This window comes from Camponotus vicinus, unplaced genomic scaffold (genome assembly GCF_025532165.1).
Source record: "Camponotus vicinus isolate PSW18456_S1 unplaced genomic scaffold, iyCamVici1.0 SCAF_1, whole genome shotgun sequence".
NCBI lineage: Eukaryota > Metazoa > Arthropoda > Insecta > Hymenoptera > Formicidae > Camponotus > Camponotus vicinus.
Genome location: NW_028141945.1, coordinates 39,269,757 through 39,288,985, shown reverse-complemented (window position 1 = coordinate 39,288,985; position 19,229 = coordinate 39,269,757). Strand labels below are relative to the sequence as shown.

Sequence of the window (19,229 nt, the reverse complement as noted above, 5' to 3'; positions counted from 1 at the left end):
GTGTGAAGGTAAGATAATCGAAAAATGAATATTTTACAAGATATTTTACGGTTTATGTAAAATTAAGAAATGATTTCAAGCCTTATAACTCAAAAAGTACTTGAGGGAACAATATTTTATTATAGTGTTTTGGAAAGTCCTCGAGATAAACTACAAGAATATAAGCAATAAAAAATAGAGGGTTCCATTTAAGAAATTGAAGGTGACCTTCATGTGACCTTCAAATAACTCTTCAAGGTCAAACCAATGGTACCATGTTATGTCCCCCTCGAAGCCATACAACTTTTGTCTGAAACACTTTCTAGTAAAACTCTTCCTTATCGAGATATTCGACCGTGTCCAGACTTTTTTAACACCCAGTATATAAATTTCGAAAGATTTAAAAGATTTTAAATTGTAGAAGAATAAATATGTAGGTATACGTGGAATGTAGAAAACATAATAAGATGGAGAATACAAATTCAATCCATTATCTGTATCGTTAGCTATTTATTCTTCTACAATTTAAAATCTTTTAAATCTTTCGAAATTTGTAAAATCAAGATTTTGAGAAATCTAGAATCTGTAAATAAAAATGTTGGGATACACATATAAAATGCTCCGTCTTAATTTACGATTTGAGAACTCCAAGCTTTGACACGAGGATCGAAAATCTCTAAAGAATAAAAATTCTAGGATGTATAAAAAAATCTATGTTTCACGATTTCAATATATTACAAGAAGAAATGATAAAAGGGAATTTGTGGAATAGAATATGAATTGAACGACGACGACAACTTGATTGTACAATAATTCACAACTTAATTCAATTGTTAAATATCAAATAGTTTCTCAGTTCTTTGAAGAGACTCACCCAGTCCTGTCGCATCTACAGGTATAATTATTGATGCCGTCGATGCAGATGCCACCGTTCTTGCATGGGCTCGAGGCGCATTCGTTAATATTAATTTCACAATTTTTCCCAGTCCAGCCAATTTGACATTTACATATGTACTCGCTATCTGTCAGCGATGATATACAAACGCCATCATTTCTACACGGATTCTGCTCACACAGTCGTGCTCCCAGTTGAGATTCACAGAGGTTGCCAGTAAACCCGGACTTACAATTGCAGACAAAATTGCCATCCTCGTCTTCGATGCAAATACCGCCATTATGACAAGGTTTGCTCTCGCAAGGTGGACCTGAAAGATATGCGAAAAAAGGTCATTATTTGGTCAATAATAGTTATAATAAAAGACAATGAGGGAAAAAGAAGATACAAAGCAGTATTATATTTAATTGGTGCTAATATTAATTAATTGCACGCGAAAAGTAGGAGATCGTACATTTTTTAATTATTCATAATTAATTAAGTTTCAGACGTTCATCCCTTATGTGCATACAATAATGTTGACGTATTCAATTGTGCAACTTCTTATGAAGCAATTAGTTTAACTTTGGTTCAAGGCGATTTTCTTGAGAGGAAACATCGATAAAAGAAGAAAAAAGACACGATAAAACAATAATATTTAAAGTCATTGAACAAGCATGATTTTGAAGCAGATATCATCTACTAAGAGTAAGGCAAAAAGCACTTTTATGATTTTTATATACAGACTGTTTCAGAGCAGAATAGATCTATATTTACAACATGCGAAAATCATGCGAAAATAAAAAACGATGCAGATTTCATATCCATTCTATCACACACACAGTAATAGGTATAACTCTTCTAATCTAATTTCTTATAAAGATTATATTTGTGGAATACTTTTTACTATATTTAAAATCATTTGGTATTTAATCTTTTATTCACATGTTTTTTAATTCGTATTTAATTTTCACATTTTAATTCATGTTTTATTATTCAAATTTAATTTTTAATAATTTTGTGACCTGTTTTCTCCTGAAATTCACAAGAAAACTCGCTAAAAATAACACTACAACAGGATATTTCCTCGTGATGCGGCGTAATTACATCGTGACATAATATTTCCGATTAATGCGCGTGTTGGGTATGAATCCGCTCGTCCCGCGTATTCGAGATATCAACGAAGTCTACCATTGTCGATCTGGCAGTTGTTGCCGGAGTACCGGGCGTAACAGTGGCACTCGTAACGATCCTGCCGCGACACGCATTTACCATGCATCATGCATGGTTCGTGATGACAAAAATCCATGGTGGAGGCTGTAGCGGAAGCTGTCCCCGTACCACTCACGAGACCGCTCGTTCCACCTGAAAGTTTTTTGTTTTTCACAGAATTCGCATGCAAACTTTATCTTTCTGTCTCTCTCTCTCTCTCTCTCTCTCTCCCTCTCTTTTCCTCTTTCTCTCTTGATGCATATCTATATATATTTTACGTACTTTTGGAACAACAAACATATGTACGCTTTATATTTAGAAAAAAACATGTGTCACTGCTTTGTACTCATGTTAATCATTGTAATCCGAAAACAAATAAAAGAATGATGTTAAGAGGTTCTATAAAAAAAATATTATGGAAAGATAGAGACTGTTTCTAGAACGAGATCGAGAATAGTAAGAAAAACTAATTGAAATAAAACTTTTTTCGTTTTTAATTCGAAAATAAAATTTTTATAACAGAAATCTAGTACATACAATTTAACAATTTATAAATCTGATTAATATATTTATAATTAAAATAAAAGATGATAGTGCGAGCATGCGTGTGTCTATTAAATAGAACGAAAAGAAGAAATAATCAATATAATATGAAGAAATAAAATAAAATTAATTAAATAAAAAAAAGGATATTCTAATTTTGTAGGAATAAAAAGTGAGCGCGCGCGCGCGCACACACACACACACACACACACACACGCGCGCGCGCGCACACACACTTAATTAATTAATTAACTATACAGAAGATCAATTAATATTGCAAATGTTATTGCAGAAGTTTACGCACAATTATTATTTTAATAAAATTATATAATAAAATAATAATTATATTAAGTTCATATTAAGTTTTGTACAATATAACAAGTCTTATAATTTAAAGGCAATCATCATATTAAATTTTTCTAAAAATTCCTCTTTTACAAAGAATTGTACTATTTGTACTATTCTTCATTTTATCTCAAGATTAGTTCACGTTGATGTTAAACTAGCTTATTGTTATCAATCGATACTTAATGCAACTCATTAAGAAACTATTGTAAGAATGTTCTGTTTATGTCGAGCACGATATCAATCTACTCTATTACAACACGTTATCACTTGATGCTTGCTCTAACTAATTCTAATTCTAGCCTGAAGCTGTTCTACTTATTCGTGTGATGACTACGCTATCGATCTACCTTATCATCGTGTGTAATTACTCTCAACGTTTTTGATACAAGAATATTCTACCATAAAAAAACTGAAGAAAAAAGTTGTGAGAAAAATTTATAGATGAAACATGTATCCTTACATCCTTTGGTATTCAATGGACAGGGTCCAAAAATGGCCCCGTTGTTGATGCTATCGTTGAAGAGAATTCCGGGTCCATGCAGAATGCATCCTCTGAACCCTTCGCCGATTATGAGTGAACTATTTACATCATAATCGGGAAGCGTCAGAATGGGAGAATTATAAGTCGCATTTGCAACCACCTAGAGAAAAAACATTCCTGTACATATGTCTATCTCACTTGAAAATTAAAATTAAAATTAACTCTTTTAGTATATTTTTTAATTAATAGTAATTAAACAGTAAAATGTATAAAGTTAATTAATTTTACACACACGCAATTTGAAGAAAATTTTTTAAATAAATTTTTAAAATATCAAATTTTGAGTTAAAAACAATAAATTTGTTTAGTTATTATTTCTATTTTATCTGCAAATCTTAGTGCAATGAGACATTAATAAATTTCTATAATATTACGTTATGTTAAATTTATATTAAATTAAGTTTATATTAAATTTATTTATATATTTTATTATTTTTCTATTATATGCATCAATTAATATAATTAAGTAATTTGTATTTACCTGGGTATGTCCTGCAGAATTCAAAGTGAGATTACCAAGTCTGAAGAAAAGATTGACATTATGCCAGATATTGTTGAGCAATCTGGCGTTTAATCTAGCCCTATATCTCTGCTGATCGACTACAGCCACAAAGAGTAGTCCTTCGGGCGTCACCTCGAGACTGATGGAATCATCGTTGTACTTTTGCAGAAACAGCCGACCGGGATCGCACGTGCGGAAGCTGAGACCACTGTGACGATGCACGGATACAAAAGAACTCAGCTTCAGGAATGCTGAGCCATTGAAATAAGCTTCGCGCGGATACTCTTCGTAATTTCGACGTCTGAGTTCCTGGGGAGCTCCCTGAGTAACAGCCAACAGAGTGGCTAGAACTGCAATAGAAAAAAAGACTGTTGGAAAATTATTGATATGAAATTTCTTTACATTTCGAAAACAATAATATCGATTAAAAATTACAGTTTTTATATATTTCTGGATTTCTAGTCCAGATTTCGCAGTCCATCGTATCATGGATCGGAGTCCTTTTCATTTTAGTATCGTAGACGTTAAAAATATATTGTAGATGCTTGATGCCAACAATAAGAATATTACAAATAAAAGATGAATAAATTATTAATAAAGATGAATTTTATATATCAAAATTTACTTGTAATCTCGATTATCTCTACAATCTCTCAGATACACATTAAACGATTTATATATACATTCACACACGCACGCACGCACACGCTCCCTTTTCCTCTCTTTTTTTTTTGGAAAATCACGTAATTGCGAATTGTTCCCAAATGAGATTATCCGGTTGAATATTGTCAGACAGAGATAAACTATACAATTGTTCAAAGTTAGAAGTAAACGGATTGGTCCATCAGTGTCGTTATCGCATTTTAATGCGATCGACAATTTGACGTATGTTAAATGGGAGAAAGTAGTGGAAAATAGCGTAACGGTTTTGCGGACCAGAGATCGCAGCGGGGGATCGAAAATGCGGGTCCTGATTGAACATATCGCATTCATGACAAATCACGGCATAATGCATTCCATTCGGAGTAATTTCGCGAAATGCCGTTAGAAAGCATAACAATTTACTCCGTAATCCGTAAGAATACCACGAGTACATCTTTACGGGACATTTGCGAAATGTCTGTAATCGCCTGCGAAAGTATGTCGCGTACTTAAAGAATATCGGAGAAAAATGTGCCTGTAGCAAAAATAAAATAATTAATTAATCGGCTAATATAAAATTAATTAAATTATCGGTTAATTTTCTTCCGAGTCTCTCTCTCTTTCATCCTTATATATAATATATAATAAACTAAACAGAGTCACCAGGTAATGCGTATCGAATGCGCGACTATTTGTGATGTATATGACAATAATTACGACAATATCGACATTACGCTACTCGAATAAATTGTTCTGATAATTCTAGCTGTCAAGTCAGTTTCTAGTCTAACAGTGAGATGGCAACGATCGCGAGATCGCAAGATGCTGCGTGTAAAAGCGACAGTACAATGCAACAAAGAGAATTGTGCTCGCGAGACTCGACGAAGGCGTGGCAATTGTGAGTCAGTTGAATTATATAAAACTCGGTTCTCGTGAATGAATACCGACGAGTTTTGGAGAACATTAAAACTTGAACAAAACGATTCGATACGATTACCGTATAATAGCAATACAGAGACGATAAACAAGTTTTCCATCACTACATTGATAAAACTGTTAATTCGCTTGATATACGGAAAATGTAACAGATTATTTTGCGAAAGATTTAATTGTGTATGTATGTGCGTGCGTGCATGCGTTTATGTATACGTAAGAAGAAGCCATTAATCTACACAATTATAGAAAATAAAATAAAGTTTTTATTAATTGCAAATATAATAATGAATAATTTTAATAAAAAATAATTTTTCGAGAAATAATTTTTAATAAAAATATTTTTTATTAAAGAAACATTTTTTGTTTACTCAGAAATATTGATTCTCTTGGGAGGAAGAACAGAGGAGGGGAGAGGGGGGACAAACTCAGAACTACAACTAGAACACAGAACTATTACACATGGCTACGACTGATTGCGAGTTGGTAGCGGAGCTTTCGGTTCACTGACACGTGGGAATTCAACGATCGAACGTTATGCATTGCGTCGTCTATAAACGTGCAGCGGTCGCAGTAACACGCGCGTCCTACTAAAAAGTTTCTTTGTTTATGAGAAATGTGACATGATTCATCATAATAAAATTATGATTCCACATTAAAAATAATTTTCTCATTTTTGTTGCAATTTCCATTATTTATTTCTTTATTATATGTCACAAATCTTCAAGTTATATTATTTCTTATGTATAAATTAAATACGTTATAATTTTATATGCATGTATTTTATAAATTATATAATACAATTATATTTATATATATAAAATATATTTTTATATATATAAATAAATTATTAAAAATATTTATAAATTCTGTAAAAATTGCGCACATATATTTCTTTCTTCATATTTATATATTATATATATGTGTGTATGTATATTTGAAAAAAACTTTGTTTCACATGATGCATATTTAAAATCAATTAATAAAAATTACAAGTTGTAACATGTATAAGAATTGCGAAAGAGTCTTATATCTTGCCATATATAAAAATGAAAGAGGACTCGATGATCAGTTTCGCTATATAAAAATTCATTTTCTTAGTAGACACACTTTAATTTCTATGTTGTAAAAAGTCAACTTGTCACGTGATGATGCATATGCTTATCTAAAATTGTGCATAATGATGTGCTTCGCTACGAAATTTACAATTAACAATAGTTGGGGATAACAATAAATATCCTATATCTCTATTGGTAGCATCTTAAAAATTAATATAATATTAATAAGTGATATGTGCATTATGCAGTAGCTGCGTACACTATCACACAGATAAAAAATTTTAATTTCCAAAAAGATGAAAAGTATATTTACAAATATATTAATGTTATTATTATTTTTTTAATAATTACACGTCATATGTATTAATACATGCTTAATGTTGTAAATAAAAAAGTTCCTACAACAGTTTAAAAAAAAAACCATAATTTTTCACGTCTGATTTCTAATTTATCTTATTATTCCGTATCTCTGTGTGCTTACTTCCTGTTTTCCTAATTTTGACATTTCATTCTAATGCGAATCCAAGGAAGTGCAACAGAGAAGCGGCAGGATGGACTGTGCGGCTAGTTAGTTCGGCTCGCAGAAAATACCGCAACTTGGTATATAATGACGGATAACTGCACAACGCTAAATTGCATTCTCCCAACGGCGGTAAATACCGGTGTTGCGTCTTGAAAACGCCAACGCCTCCCTCTCGCTTTCCCACATGTTTTGCATACAGACCAAGTACATATTATGCATACCGTATAACTTAATCCTTTCTTTATCACCTTTTATTATTCTAATGTCTTTTTTGCTTTCTCTGATTTTTCGACATCCTATTGTTGCGCAAATTTAATTTCGATAATGTAAATGATTGATTTTCTCGATTTTATGCCGTCCTAGTATCGAAATCCTCAATTGCGGAATCTCGTAGGCGAATCTCGCGACCTGCATGTCTAACGCACAGAATATCGATCGCCTTTAAATCTCATTGTAATATCGCGTTCCACTCGACGATATCGTAGAGCAAGTCGAGCTCGAAGGCTCGACGGCTTTGCCGTCAAATAAAAAAAACTTGCTCGATTTAATTACCCGAGCACAATTATCGTACAAGTGCAGCAATCTCCGCAGCTGGCAAGTTCGGTGATCGACGATACGAAGCTCTCAAAAGCTGACGAGAGTCGAGTACCTTAGATGCGATATACCGCTTCTTCCGGAACACATTTTTGTGCCTACATCTATCTCACGCAGTTCTCTTCCTTATTTTATCGTCGTAATGAATAGAATTCAATAATCTTAAAGTCTTGTTAATATAATACTTAATACTTTTATAATTGCTATGTGTCATATGCGTTATTCTTATGTTTCCTCTATAATTATTAAAATTTTACTAAATTTTATAATTTCACAATCATTATAATTTTTCTCATATTGATTCATATCTTATTTTGGTTTTACTATATGAGAACAATATATTTTTCAGAAAAAATACAATAAGAAAGTTTTAATTATTTTATTTATTGCTGAAAAAAAACTTGTACGCTTATTACATCTCTTATTGAGAAACTAGTATATAGTAGATAGTACATACGTATACATATATTTATATATTTCGACTCGGAGCTCTCTTTCGTTATCGAATTGTCGAAATATACTGACTCTCAACCTGACTCGAGCTCTGACTCGAGCTCGCAAGTGGAAGCCATATATTGATACATCAACGTAGTCCCTCGCTTCACGCTCAGGTGCGTGCCTTGAACAACGATACGCATATGCACACGCATACAGCCGCATAGAAAGAGAGGATTGCAACGTTCATCGTTACCTGTCGGCCGGACGAAATCGCCAACTGCTAACCGTTTTTCGTTTCAAGCGTCGTAGCTGAAAGAAGAGCCGGCTGCGCTTTGTGCTACGTTGCAGTTTTACAAAAAAGATTTCGAAGAAGTAGTAAAGATTTAGAGAAAAAGCTCGTGTATATATATATATATATATATAAAGTGAAAGAAAAGTGGCTTTAATAGAAAGAAAGACGCTTTCGTGACGACGCATGAAATTTTCAAGATTTTTACTTGATTGGAAATTTTTTTTTTAGGTAGAAAATGCACATATATAAAACAAAAATATAAAAAGAGAAAATGTTATAAAATATTCATAATGTATCGATAAAATTGAACTGAAATTAATTTTCTTCATTATTTTGTTTCTAAAAAATGACTTATAGTTAATTTTCCAAACTTTATTTCATTCCAAATTTCATAATTTTTTTTGGATTCTCTAGAGCTCAGTATACATATTTCATTGTTTTCGTCAACCATTATTTAGCGCCTCTGGCATTTATTTCCTTCGTGCAAATATGTCACATTGAATTAACTTTCCAATGAGATATTTCTCTTATGAATCCTCGTAATTGGCTCAAAATGAACTGAAACATAATTTAATCAACTCTATATATATATATACATATAATGTGCTTTTGCTTATCACATATTATCGTGTCGGAGGAATTCATACATATATAACAAATATATACCATACGCTGCGAGACATTCCATGAACAAGCATATTTTTTCGCGAGTATGTAATATATGCCTTGCATTCTCTTGACATTGCGATAGAAATGCTATACGTGATTGTACTTTTATAAATCAGATTGTCGACTTGTGATCCGATTGTGTTTCAATACACAAACATAATAAATTAATTTAGTCATTGCCGTGTCTATTTTTCTCTTTGAACGAATTTCTTTTCTGATTTCGAATTGATTTACGTAAAAATGAAATAGGATGTGCGATATCTGCGCAATTCGAATTCGATCTCTCGATAAAACTAATTCCATTTATTTATTATCGTTGACGAAGATCTGAATAGAGAAAAAATAAATGAGCAGATAACGCCGCGCAACATGGCTTTATGCAATTTTATGTAGCAGCTCGTAATATTGATGGAATGGGACCTGCAGTTGCATCTTTTTGTCGAAATTATATATCGAGAGAAATCTAATTTGTGTTTTTTCGTCAAAAATGCAATAATAGTACAAGTATTATAAAAATATTACGAATGATTTAGGTAATAAAATAATAATCCAATTTTAATCGTTCGCAAGAACACATATAATAATAATTAATAAGTAAAATATATCGTTAATATAAATTGTTTCATGTTAAAAAGTTTTATCTTTTTTACAGCGAGAAAAAATAATAATATGTAAGATAGAAATATATGATATTTTTACATATGATGAAACTATTTATTAAGAAAATTTTGCAAATGAATAATTAAAAACCATATATGTATAAGCTTCAAATTATTGTAAACAATTAATACGATTTTTGTTTTTTCAATTTTTAAATAACAAAAAAGGATTTGTAAAATTGCAGAATTTATATAATAAATCAATTTTTTCAGAAGAAAATATTGCGTATATAACATATATTATTCTTGTAAAAATGTGTAAAGAGAAGATATAAACAGTTAATCTTTTTCGAAATATCGGCTCTGAGAAAAATCAAGAAACTTTAGTAAAAATTCGTAAAAGATTCCATGTCAGCCATGACATTTAATTGCGAAATAAAAGGAGGTAAAATGCAAAAATTACGAAATTAAAATTAGAAAGTCGTATATCAATGAATGTACATTTACCACCGGTAATCCTTTTGTACAATCTTGTTTTTATAATTCATGAAAGCTATGCGTACGTATATCTGTTTGATTTAATATTTTTCGAATATTAAATGACTTTGAATCAATTTCGCGAAATTGTTATTATCTTCAATCAACGATCAGTATGTCTAATCGAATAAGAAAAAAACATGTAATATGTATCTAATAATTAGTCAATTTAAAATTTTAAAAATAATTAAGGATTAATACGTACATAAATAAAAATAATTTCTGATATAATTTGAGCTATTTTTTATTTCTTGATCCATGTCATATTTTATAATTAATGCTGAATTTCGTAACGAAGCATTTCAATTTAAAATTCTTTTATCACATATTCAATCACATATTTTTTTCAACTTATATTGATATATACGTTATTTTTCAAGTCTCATTCAATCTATAGTATATCTTTAGTATTTAACATTGGAAGAAAAATAAATATGTATTAAGAAACATTTTATTTTAAATTTTGTGTTTATCTTTTGTTATACTTATCTTTTTTATTTTAAACAATCGTAAGAGAAATCTAATTGCCATAAATATTTAATGTTTTCAATTTATCCTGTATGTAACAAAAAATTTATCACGCTGTATAGCAAAGAATTATAGCGAGCGAATTACACATGGTTGTCGATGATTCAGCTGTGTTACGATATGTGACATGTTTGCAGAAAAAAAGAGATAATCTTCTGAATACGTTTTCATTACGTTATTATCATGGAAAAACTTACTTTAAAAATGTATGCATATTGTTTTAATCTTTTATAATTAAAAGAAATGAAAAAAGAGAAGCAAGACTAGTTTCCATCCTGAAATAGGCTTATTAATTCACCGAGAGAATTATCAAAGTTAAATTGGAGTTTTCCAATTTTTATAGATTCATTATTAAAAATAACAAGATAATGCACTTAATTACTGCTTTGATAGTGTTATCTCGGCATTAAATGCATTTCTTATTTTTTTATTCACGAAATCACATGTATGGAATTCGGACTAGGAGTCAAAAAAAAGGCCTGCTAATTGTCAACATTAGGCACTCGAGTGAATCTTCGGGACCTGTGAAATGCCTTTGATGGTGAAAATATTGAACTTCAGAGGTTCTGGCACCACTCAAGAAAGCCATGTGCCCTCTTTTTACATGCGACCATCGTGAGAAAAATGCTGAGAACAGTTAAAATCTTTATTCTTTCCGAACTGAAACAACATTTCACGGCAAGATAAGGCGCTTTTTTAAAAACTTTTAACATCTATTCTTTAATTATACTTTTCTGAAAAATTAATTAAAAGACATTTTTCTTAAAATAATTATGCAGCGTTTATTTACAATTATAATTTTCTTGAACATAAAATATCTTGAGACTATTAAAATGAAATATTTATCTCGAGAAAAAGAAATTATTTTTAAACAAATTACGCGCGCGCACAAGTTTTGCAGCAATTAGAAATTATTTTCCGACGAATCATTTTGTAAAATAATCGCGCGTTTTATTCGACTTTACCGACGAGTCGGGAGGCGTGTCGGAATTTATTTTTCATATTCGGATTTCGCGCGAGCGAGCGAAGCGTAATATTACGTAGCGCGAACGACTCTGTAATTCAACGCCGGTATCGTGCACATTCGTACAGATGCAACTTTCGTCCGTTTCGTTGCATTTTCCATCGCGCTTTCGTAATCAATCGAATAGAAATACTCTTGTCTTTATAATCCTAGATTATTGAAATTGTTTCACGCTTGTATCGTGTCGTGCACATAGTACATCCGATCTCTCTCTCTCTCTCTCATATATATATATATATATATATAGAGAGAGAGAGAGAGAGAGAAGAAAAAGACTTTCTTATTTTAATGAATTACTGCTACAAAAATAATCTGTATCGTATGCTCTGGATATTATATAAAAAAATACCCTGCAATTGTATAACATGTAAAAAAAATTTACATCAATCATAGCTCATCGTTAGTCGTTCATCGGAATTTTTTTTATCGAGCGTGAACGACATAAACTCACGTAAAAGCTTTCTTAAAACTCTTTCATATCCGCAAGGTCCGTTTAAAATCGCGGTAAAAAAATGCAATAGAGTAAAAAATGCATATAGTGAATATTACGCTCGTGATAGGAACGAGCTTAACACACTCGAGATCTTTCACGATCGTGACGAATTATTTGCAGAAATTATTCGCGAGGATGCGACGAGGCGTCGCGTCAAGTACCGATGTGCTCGATATAAATTGACAGGTGGGCGACACGTGGAACAATTGCGTCACAGTCACACACGCCCGCCTCTGCTCTCATACGAGATGACGTTTCGGTAAATGCTTTTTCAGAGAGGAGACGACGTCTGTTTATGAAACTATCGACCTCTTGTAGCGTGGTTATCGATATTGCGTACGCGTGCGCGACAAAGTCTAACAACATTTACAATCTCTCTCTTTAAATCTCTTCTATGTGAAATCAAAAAGATACAAAATACAGAATACTCCAAAAATATATTATATATTATTATTCTTTTGATTTTAAAAAATTCTCTTTATTACGTCGAGTAATAATTGTTTCCTATTATAACATCGATGTATATTATATATTATATATATTATTAACATCGATATAATAATCTACGTTTTATAATTAACTTTATTGTAATTTTAAAATTATTCAAGTATATACGTGATCGTTACTATTTTTTTCTTAATAAAAGAATTAAAAATAAAATTTGCCTAATATTAAATTTTGCGAACGATCATCACGCGCGTCCTGTGTGTAAAAAATATTTGTTTATACATCTGATTTATTTTACTTGTACATACATGATACGCCGATAATAAGTGTATTCGGTATTCCTCAGCAAATTATTCTTTTTCTTTAAATGCAGTTTCTCGACTATATAAAATTTAGAACAAAAACTTGCAATTTGAAATGTGGAACAAGAATGTAATATTTTCGAGATCATATTCAGAATATTCCTAGATTAATAGAGATTACATGTTTTTATTCAAAAGATAAATATCTAGAAAAATTTGCCATTTATTACAGCAAACGTGTCTTAAATAATTTTCATGCGTTATACATATTTTTAAATTATTTCAAGTGTATTATAATATACGACAATTATAATATATTTAAAGATTGATTTTTTCATTAATTGACTGTGTGTGATTTTCAGAATACTTTCTAAGCAAAATAGATGTTGTGCATCAACATTATACTCTTATATTTCAATGCTGTTAGGAATAAACTAATATGATTATTTTCAATTAAATTAATTTATACTTTCATTATTTATCGCGCAAACTCGACTTCTTTTACATCTAAGAGATTCTAAATTCATTGTTTTAAATTCATGTCTTTCTGACAAACATCTCTCTCAACATTGTTTGAAATATTGAGACGATTCATACTACTGGTACTCTTGTACAAATTCTCGTTTACCTAAATGTACTTTGATGTTCGTATTTTCATACGAAAAGAATGTACGATTTGCGTGACAGAAATTTTTGAACAGCGATAAGCCGCTTGTCGTCTAAAATGCCACTTTGATCTATCCATTTTTCCATTCTTCAAACTATAAAAGCTCGTCAGAAAAATCTCAGAAAAATCTCTTTTGTTCGTTCCGTGAAAGACATCTAAGATTACTAGCAAATATTGTAGCGTAACAATAAAAAATTTCAAAATTTAGTGACATTTATTTTTGGAATTTAATGAATATTTATTTTCGCCAAGTGTGAGCCAACAAATCTTTATTATGTATCTATGAGCATCTATTTAGCAAAACATTGGTTCTTCCGTGATTGTCATCTAGAGATGATAGTCTCTCGGGTCGGTCACTGATCTACACCGGTGATCCCGAAGAGGTAAAAGTTTATACCGTTACGAAGGAGCGTCGTCTCTCTCTCTCTCTCTCTGTCTCTCTCGTGCGCGGTGCGCGTTCACACGCCGTGCGGTCAATGCGCGACCGGAAAGACGCGCGTAAAAGCGGAAGCTCACTCGCAGCTACGTATTCAGACGAAGAGAAGAATATCTCGCTTGCAACATGTAACGATCGCATATTTTTATTAAATTTTTTATTCATGAATAAAGAAAAAAGCTGCGTTCTCTTTTTTTCTGAATAAAAATTCCGAGTCGGGAAAAAGCCGTACCGAGTGCATTATCAACTGTACGAGAAAGTCACCGGATGTTTAATTTGCTATTTGCGTAATGCGTATCTGCGAGCGTTTGCTTCTTTCAAAAGTGCATTCTAATTAGAAAATATAAGTTTCTATCAAGTTCCATAGAAATTTGTAAAAAGAAATTTCTTGAAAAAGAAATTTATTTTGGTACAAAAATATAAATTAAGAATTTATAATGTATAAGTGTGTGTGTGTGGGGCACCCCACCCCCGGTGTATGTGTGTGTGCGTGCGTGCACATGTACATATGTATAAACTGTAAATGCAATTAAAAATTTTTATCGTTAAATCACGCGAATAGCAAAGGAGTAATTGTAATTTTATTTCTTATTGTAATATTATTAAATTATATGAAAATAATGTCATGTAATGTGATTAAAAAAAAATAAAATATAATTTTTGATACACAAGTCTCCGTGAGACATAGATAAATCCATTTTTCCATTTGATAACAGAATTATCAAGATTCTTTAAGAACAACGCGATTATATCATGCTTTCAAAAATTCGATGACATAATCGCCGATGGATTTAATTCCGTTTCCTCCGTTTAACTCGAGTCTCGAATTTTAATCGTTAATGATTTCGTACATATTTCTCATCATAACTCGCATACATGTAATACACAATTGGAAGGAATTCAACATTTTTCAATAATGAAATCGAGATTTATGAGTGCGACAATATTCACAAGAGTCGATACCAAATAACAATCATTATTTAATGGTATTGTATGTAGTGATTTGTAATTCTCAAAATGCTTTATTAAAAATGTTAAAATTTTTTCAAACAAGTTATTCAAATAAATTTCGTGATATTTCGCGTGATATTTGATTTTTCAAGATTGTCTCCAACTCTGTTACTAGGTGATAAGAACAGATAATATTCCGTTGCATGATGTTACAAATGGTGAATTAATATCGTTCCTCCTTTTTAAAAAATACACGGTTAATAAATAGAGATGTAATAAAAATATTTTTTCTGCCATTTTTATTTTCGACCTTAAACGCTCCATTTTTTGGACGTCTATCGCAGGATTTGTTGCCAAACACAGTACGTGCTCCGATTAATATCGCATCGCACGCAATCTGAATTTTTTAATATTATCAATCATTGTTTATGATACATTATTAAAAGAAAAAGCCCAACTGCTTTATCGCATATTTCATTAAAAAACTCTATCATTTACACATAAAGTTATTTTGCGGTATAGTTATAATTTTCTAGTCATAATTTTTTTCCTTTAGATAATATAAATAAGTAATTATTAGACAATTCTTTAAAAAAATTTAATTTGAGAATATCTTTTGTAAACAATTAAATAATTAGAAATATAATTAAAAACGAAGAGAGAAGACTTGTTAAAATACATCCAAAAATGTATTGTGTCTAAAATTAAAAATTTTCGATAAAATTAAATATTGAATAAATAAATAAGTAAATAAATAAATAAATAAATATATATATATACACACATATATAATACTATAGAAATTAATACCACACAACTAATGTATGAAATAATAATGTAAATGTACAAAAATATTTGTAAATATTAATGTAATAAAATTCAATCACACAACACTGACTCGTAAGAGAAAGTTTTCTTCTCATCGTAGCATCTGGTATCGAACTCACTCGCGGGAGATTTCAATAGATTCAGCATGCTCCGTCTCGTTATCGCGTTCCGAGATGCGTAGAACACTATATAGAACCGAACAATATCTGGATATAATCGAACAAACTCAATGGTAAAAAATTGTAAAAGTTTTTGCCGATACTCGTCACATTTGAGATACAAAAAAATATAAAAGCTAAATAATAAAGTAGGGACCTAGAAATGTATTAATTTTCAACTCCAATTTTATTTTCTCCAAATTTCTCTTTTAAACCTTGTCTAATTTTTCTTCCAATTTTATCGTCTCTTTTATTTAATTCCAATTCACAAAGAAATTTTAGTCTTTGAAAAACAATGCTTTTAAATGTCGTTTTCTAACATTTCTCTATATTGCTTTTGAAATTTGTGTGTCGACACTGACAAAAGGGCCTCTCCATTGATTAGGATCGGAATGCCAGACTATCTTGGGAGCATAACGATGCGCTCTCTCCATAACAATGTGGCAGGTAAAAATGAAAGATGCACGGAACACTTTGTTTCAAGGATGAATTTGTTGCAAACTCACCCATGTCCTCTCGTTCCAAAAATTACTCGTCGCACGATTCTTCATCTCGATATTTTCAACTTGCAATATTCTATCGTTTAAATGTTTATAATATGTGTGTGAGAATTTTAATATAATTTACGAAACGAAATATTCAATATTCGCATAAACAAGAGAATACTCAAATTAAACAAAGAGATTACTCGAGTTAGCGCGTTATATTCAGTATTCGCTATAAATCACAATTCCGAGCGGATCGTTATATTTTGATCCATTGTAATTACCGAGAATCCAAGGATCTAGAATCGAAATATATTTGAGAATTATATTTCGGAAAAAAAAAAAAAATATATATATATATATATATATATATATATATATATATATATATCTTCAAGATTCACATGTAAAGATTATAATCTCGAAACAGAATGTATATATACATATATATGTACATGTATGCGTGAATTGATTAAGATGATTTCGAATATTTCTACTCCAAAATACAATTCGCGTCTAGATGCTCTCGAGTATTCGGAGTCCGCGTTGTCCGCGGCTGTGGCTCAGCGACGCTCGTATAACGATGGCGACCGCGATGACTCGGGGGGGAACCTGACTCACCTGCTACGACGTGTCGCGACCGCATTTTCCGCCTCTGGATCTTTTTCGTCGCTCCTACTTTTCGTCGCTTTCCTCTCTTTTTTTACGCATTCAGCATTCTGCCGCTGGATTCTTCTCCGTTTTCTCGCTCACTTTTTCGATCGCGCCAAAAGATCGCTTCCCGCTTCGAATTTTCTTTCCCGACCTCCACTCTTTCACCTCTACACTCGCGCGCGCGCGTACACCGACCGACAACCGACATCAACTCGAACCGACGTTGAACGCCCGCCGAACGCCGAACGAAACTGCTGCGCGTTACCGCCACCGCCACCGCCACCGCCACCTCCACCTCCACCTCCTCCGCCACCACCACCACTCCACTACCATCGCTATTCACCGTCACGACGACGGCGATGGCGGAGGCGAAGGCGGAGGCGCAAAATCCTCGCCATCTCGCTCGGTCGCTTTACTCGAATTCCTTCCTCTCCTTTACTCTCGTACTGTAAAATATCATTGTGTGAGTTGGCATAATCACGGTTACCTGCCGGCTTGCCTGCCTGTTTGCCTACTTATGCGCGCCATATACGAATAAGCGGACAAACGAGCAATTTTCTCGACTCTTATCGTTAGCCGAAATGGTACAAATATCTTGCGTAACTCGAGAGCGTATAGATTCTGTGGATTCATATTTCTTGTGCAAAAAGAAAAGTACACGTCTATTTAAAACTAGTAGCATTATACATGTAACAATGCCTGAATCGTTATAATCATTAAAGCCTTCGATATATGTAGATAGATTCTCAATGAGAAAATTTGTCAAAACTGGGGAGAAAAATAATTTCGATAAATTTAAATCGAACACCATATCGGAAGATGACGTTGATTAATTTGTCTAAAAACTATATACAAACAGAAAGGAAACGATGGTGAACAATTCAGTATATATTAGTACTACAAGATCTAAAGTATCTCTCTTATGCTCTTTTGACAAAAATTAAAGGAAAATAATCAGTAGTACCGAGATCGCTCGATTGAGCGCCAACAGAACAAAATAATATTTTTGCTCCTTTTACGGTATAAAGGATGAAAAGTTTCGATATTTTTGCTCGTTTGAATTACGAGTAATGCGTGCAAAGAAAAGGAAAAAACAAGGAGAAAAAACTTTTCCGCGATGATATTTTACTGCCCTCTATTGAGATAATCGATTAGCAATTTATTTTATCGATGAATGTCGCATTTGCTCTCGATCATCGAAATGTTTTCATCCAATTATTGATTAAATTAATAAAAAATGCGAAACACTTCGTTATGCAATTATACATTTTAGCCTTTTCTCATTTTAAAAACAAAAATATGTCTGCACTTTACCTGGTTTGAATATTTTATACAATCGCAAACGCTCCACACATACACGTATGAATAATGCTCTCTGGAAAACTTGTATATAAACTCGTAGCGATTATGTCACTAAATTAATATTCACTATAATAAACACACATTCACAATCGATTATATTCGAGGAAACAAAATTCCAATGTCTATATAAGATGTGTAAATTTGGATGTATTTCCGGAATAAAAAACCCGATAAAGAAAGTTATCCCGAAATGCGACTCGTATCGCATCAATCCTAATAGTTTGCGTCACTTTAAACGAAAGACATTTATTAATATGTAAAAAATGTATATCGATAAGTGCACAATCGATGCAATTTTTAATCTCTCGCGATTCGACGAAACCACTGACACACGAAACACGATCCATTGCCGCGTTTGAATATCACCATCAAACATCGAATGTGTTCGCGCTTGTGGCGTCGTTTTACGCGGAATTTTGTGACACTTGTGGCGCCATCTTACGGAGTGAACTAGAGTTCCTCAAGTAAGAGTTAGGACAACGTCCGCCATTAACAGGGAACTGTAGCGCGCGCAATTTGAAAGACTTATATCATTCTATTCTATCATGTACATTCTATTAAATAGAGATTTATATTTCATTTATTTTTTTTTCATTTATATTTCATTTAT

General features: G+C 31.9%; 1 protein-coding gene across 3 annotated transcripts in view; it reads right to left on the bottom strand.

Moving 5' to 3' along the window:
- Positions 1–17,511, bottom strand: part of Crb (cell polarity complex component crumbs) — a 33,961-nt gene extending 16,450 nt beyond the window's left edge. Inside the window, exons 1-5 of one of the 3 annotated variants that reach the window (XM_083091441.1) lie at positions 17,225–17,511; positions 3,979–4,367; positions 3,417–3,597; positions 2,045–2,218; positions 854–1,184 (exon numbers count right to left, since the gene is read on the bottom strand). In XM_083091441.1, coding sequence (XP_082947567.1) covers positions 854–1,184; positions 2,045–2,218; positions 3,417–3,597; positions 3,979–4,367; positions 17,225–17,249 — 1,100 coding nt within the window. In that variant the 5' untranslated portion in view covers positions 17,250–17,511. The remainder of the gene's footprint in view (positions 1–853; positions 1,185–2,044; positions 2,219–3,416; positions 3,598–3,978; positions 4,368–17,224) is intronic. The other 2 variants (XM_083091448.1, XM_083091458.1) reach the window with 2 other exon arrangements.
- Between the last annotated feature and the right edge of the window lie 1,718 nt (positions 17,512–19,229).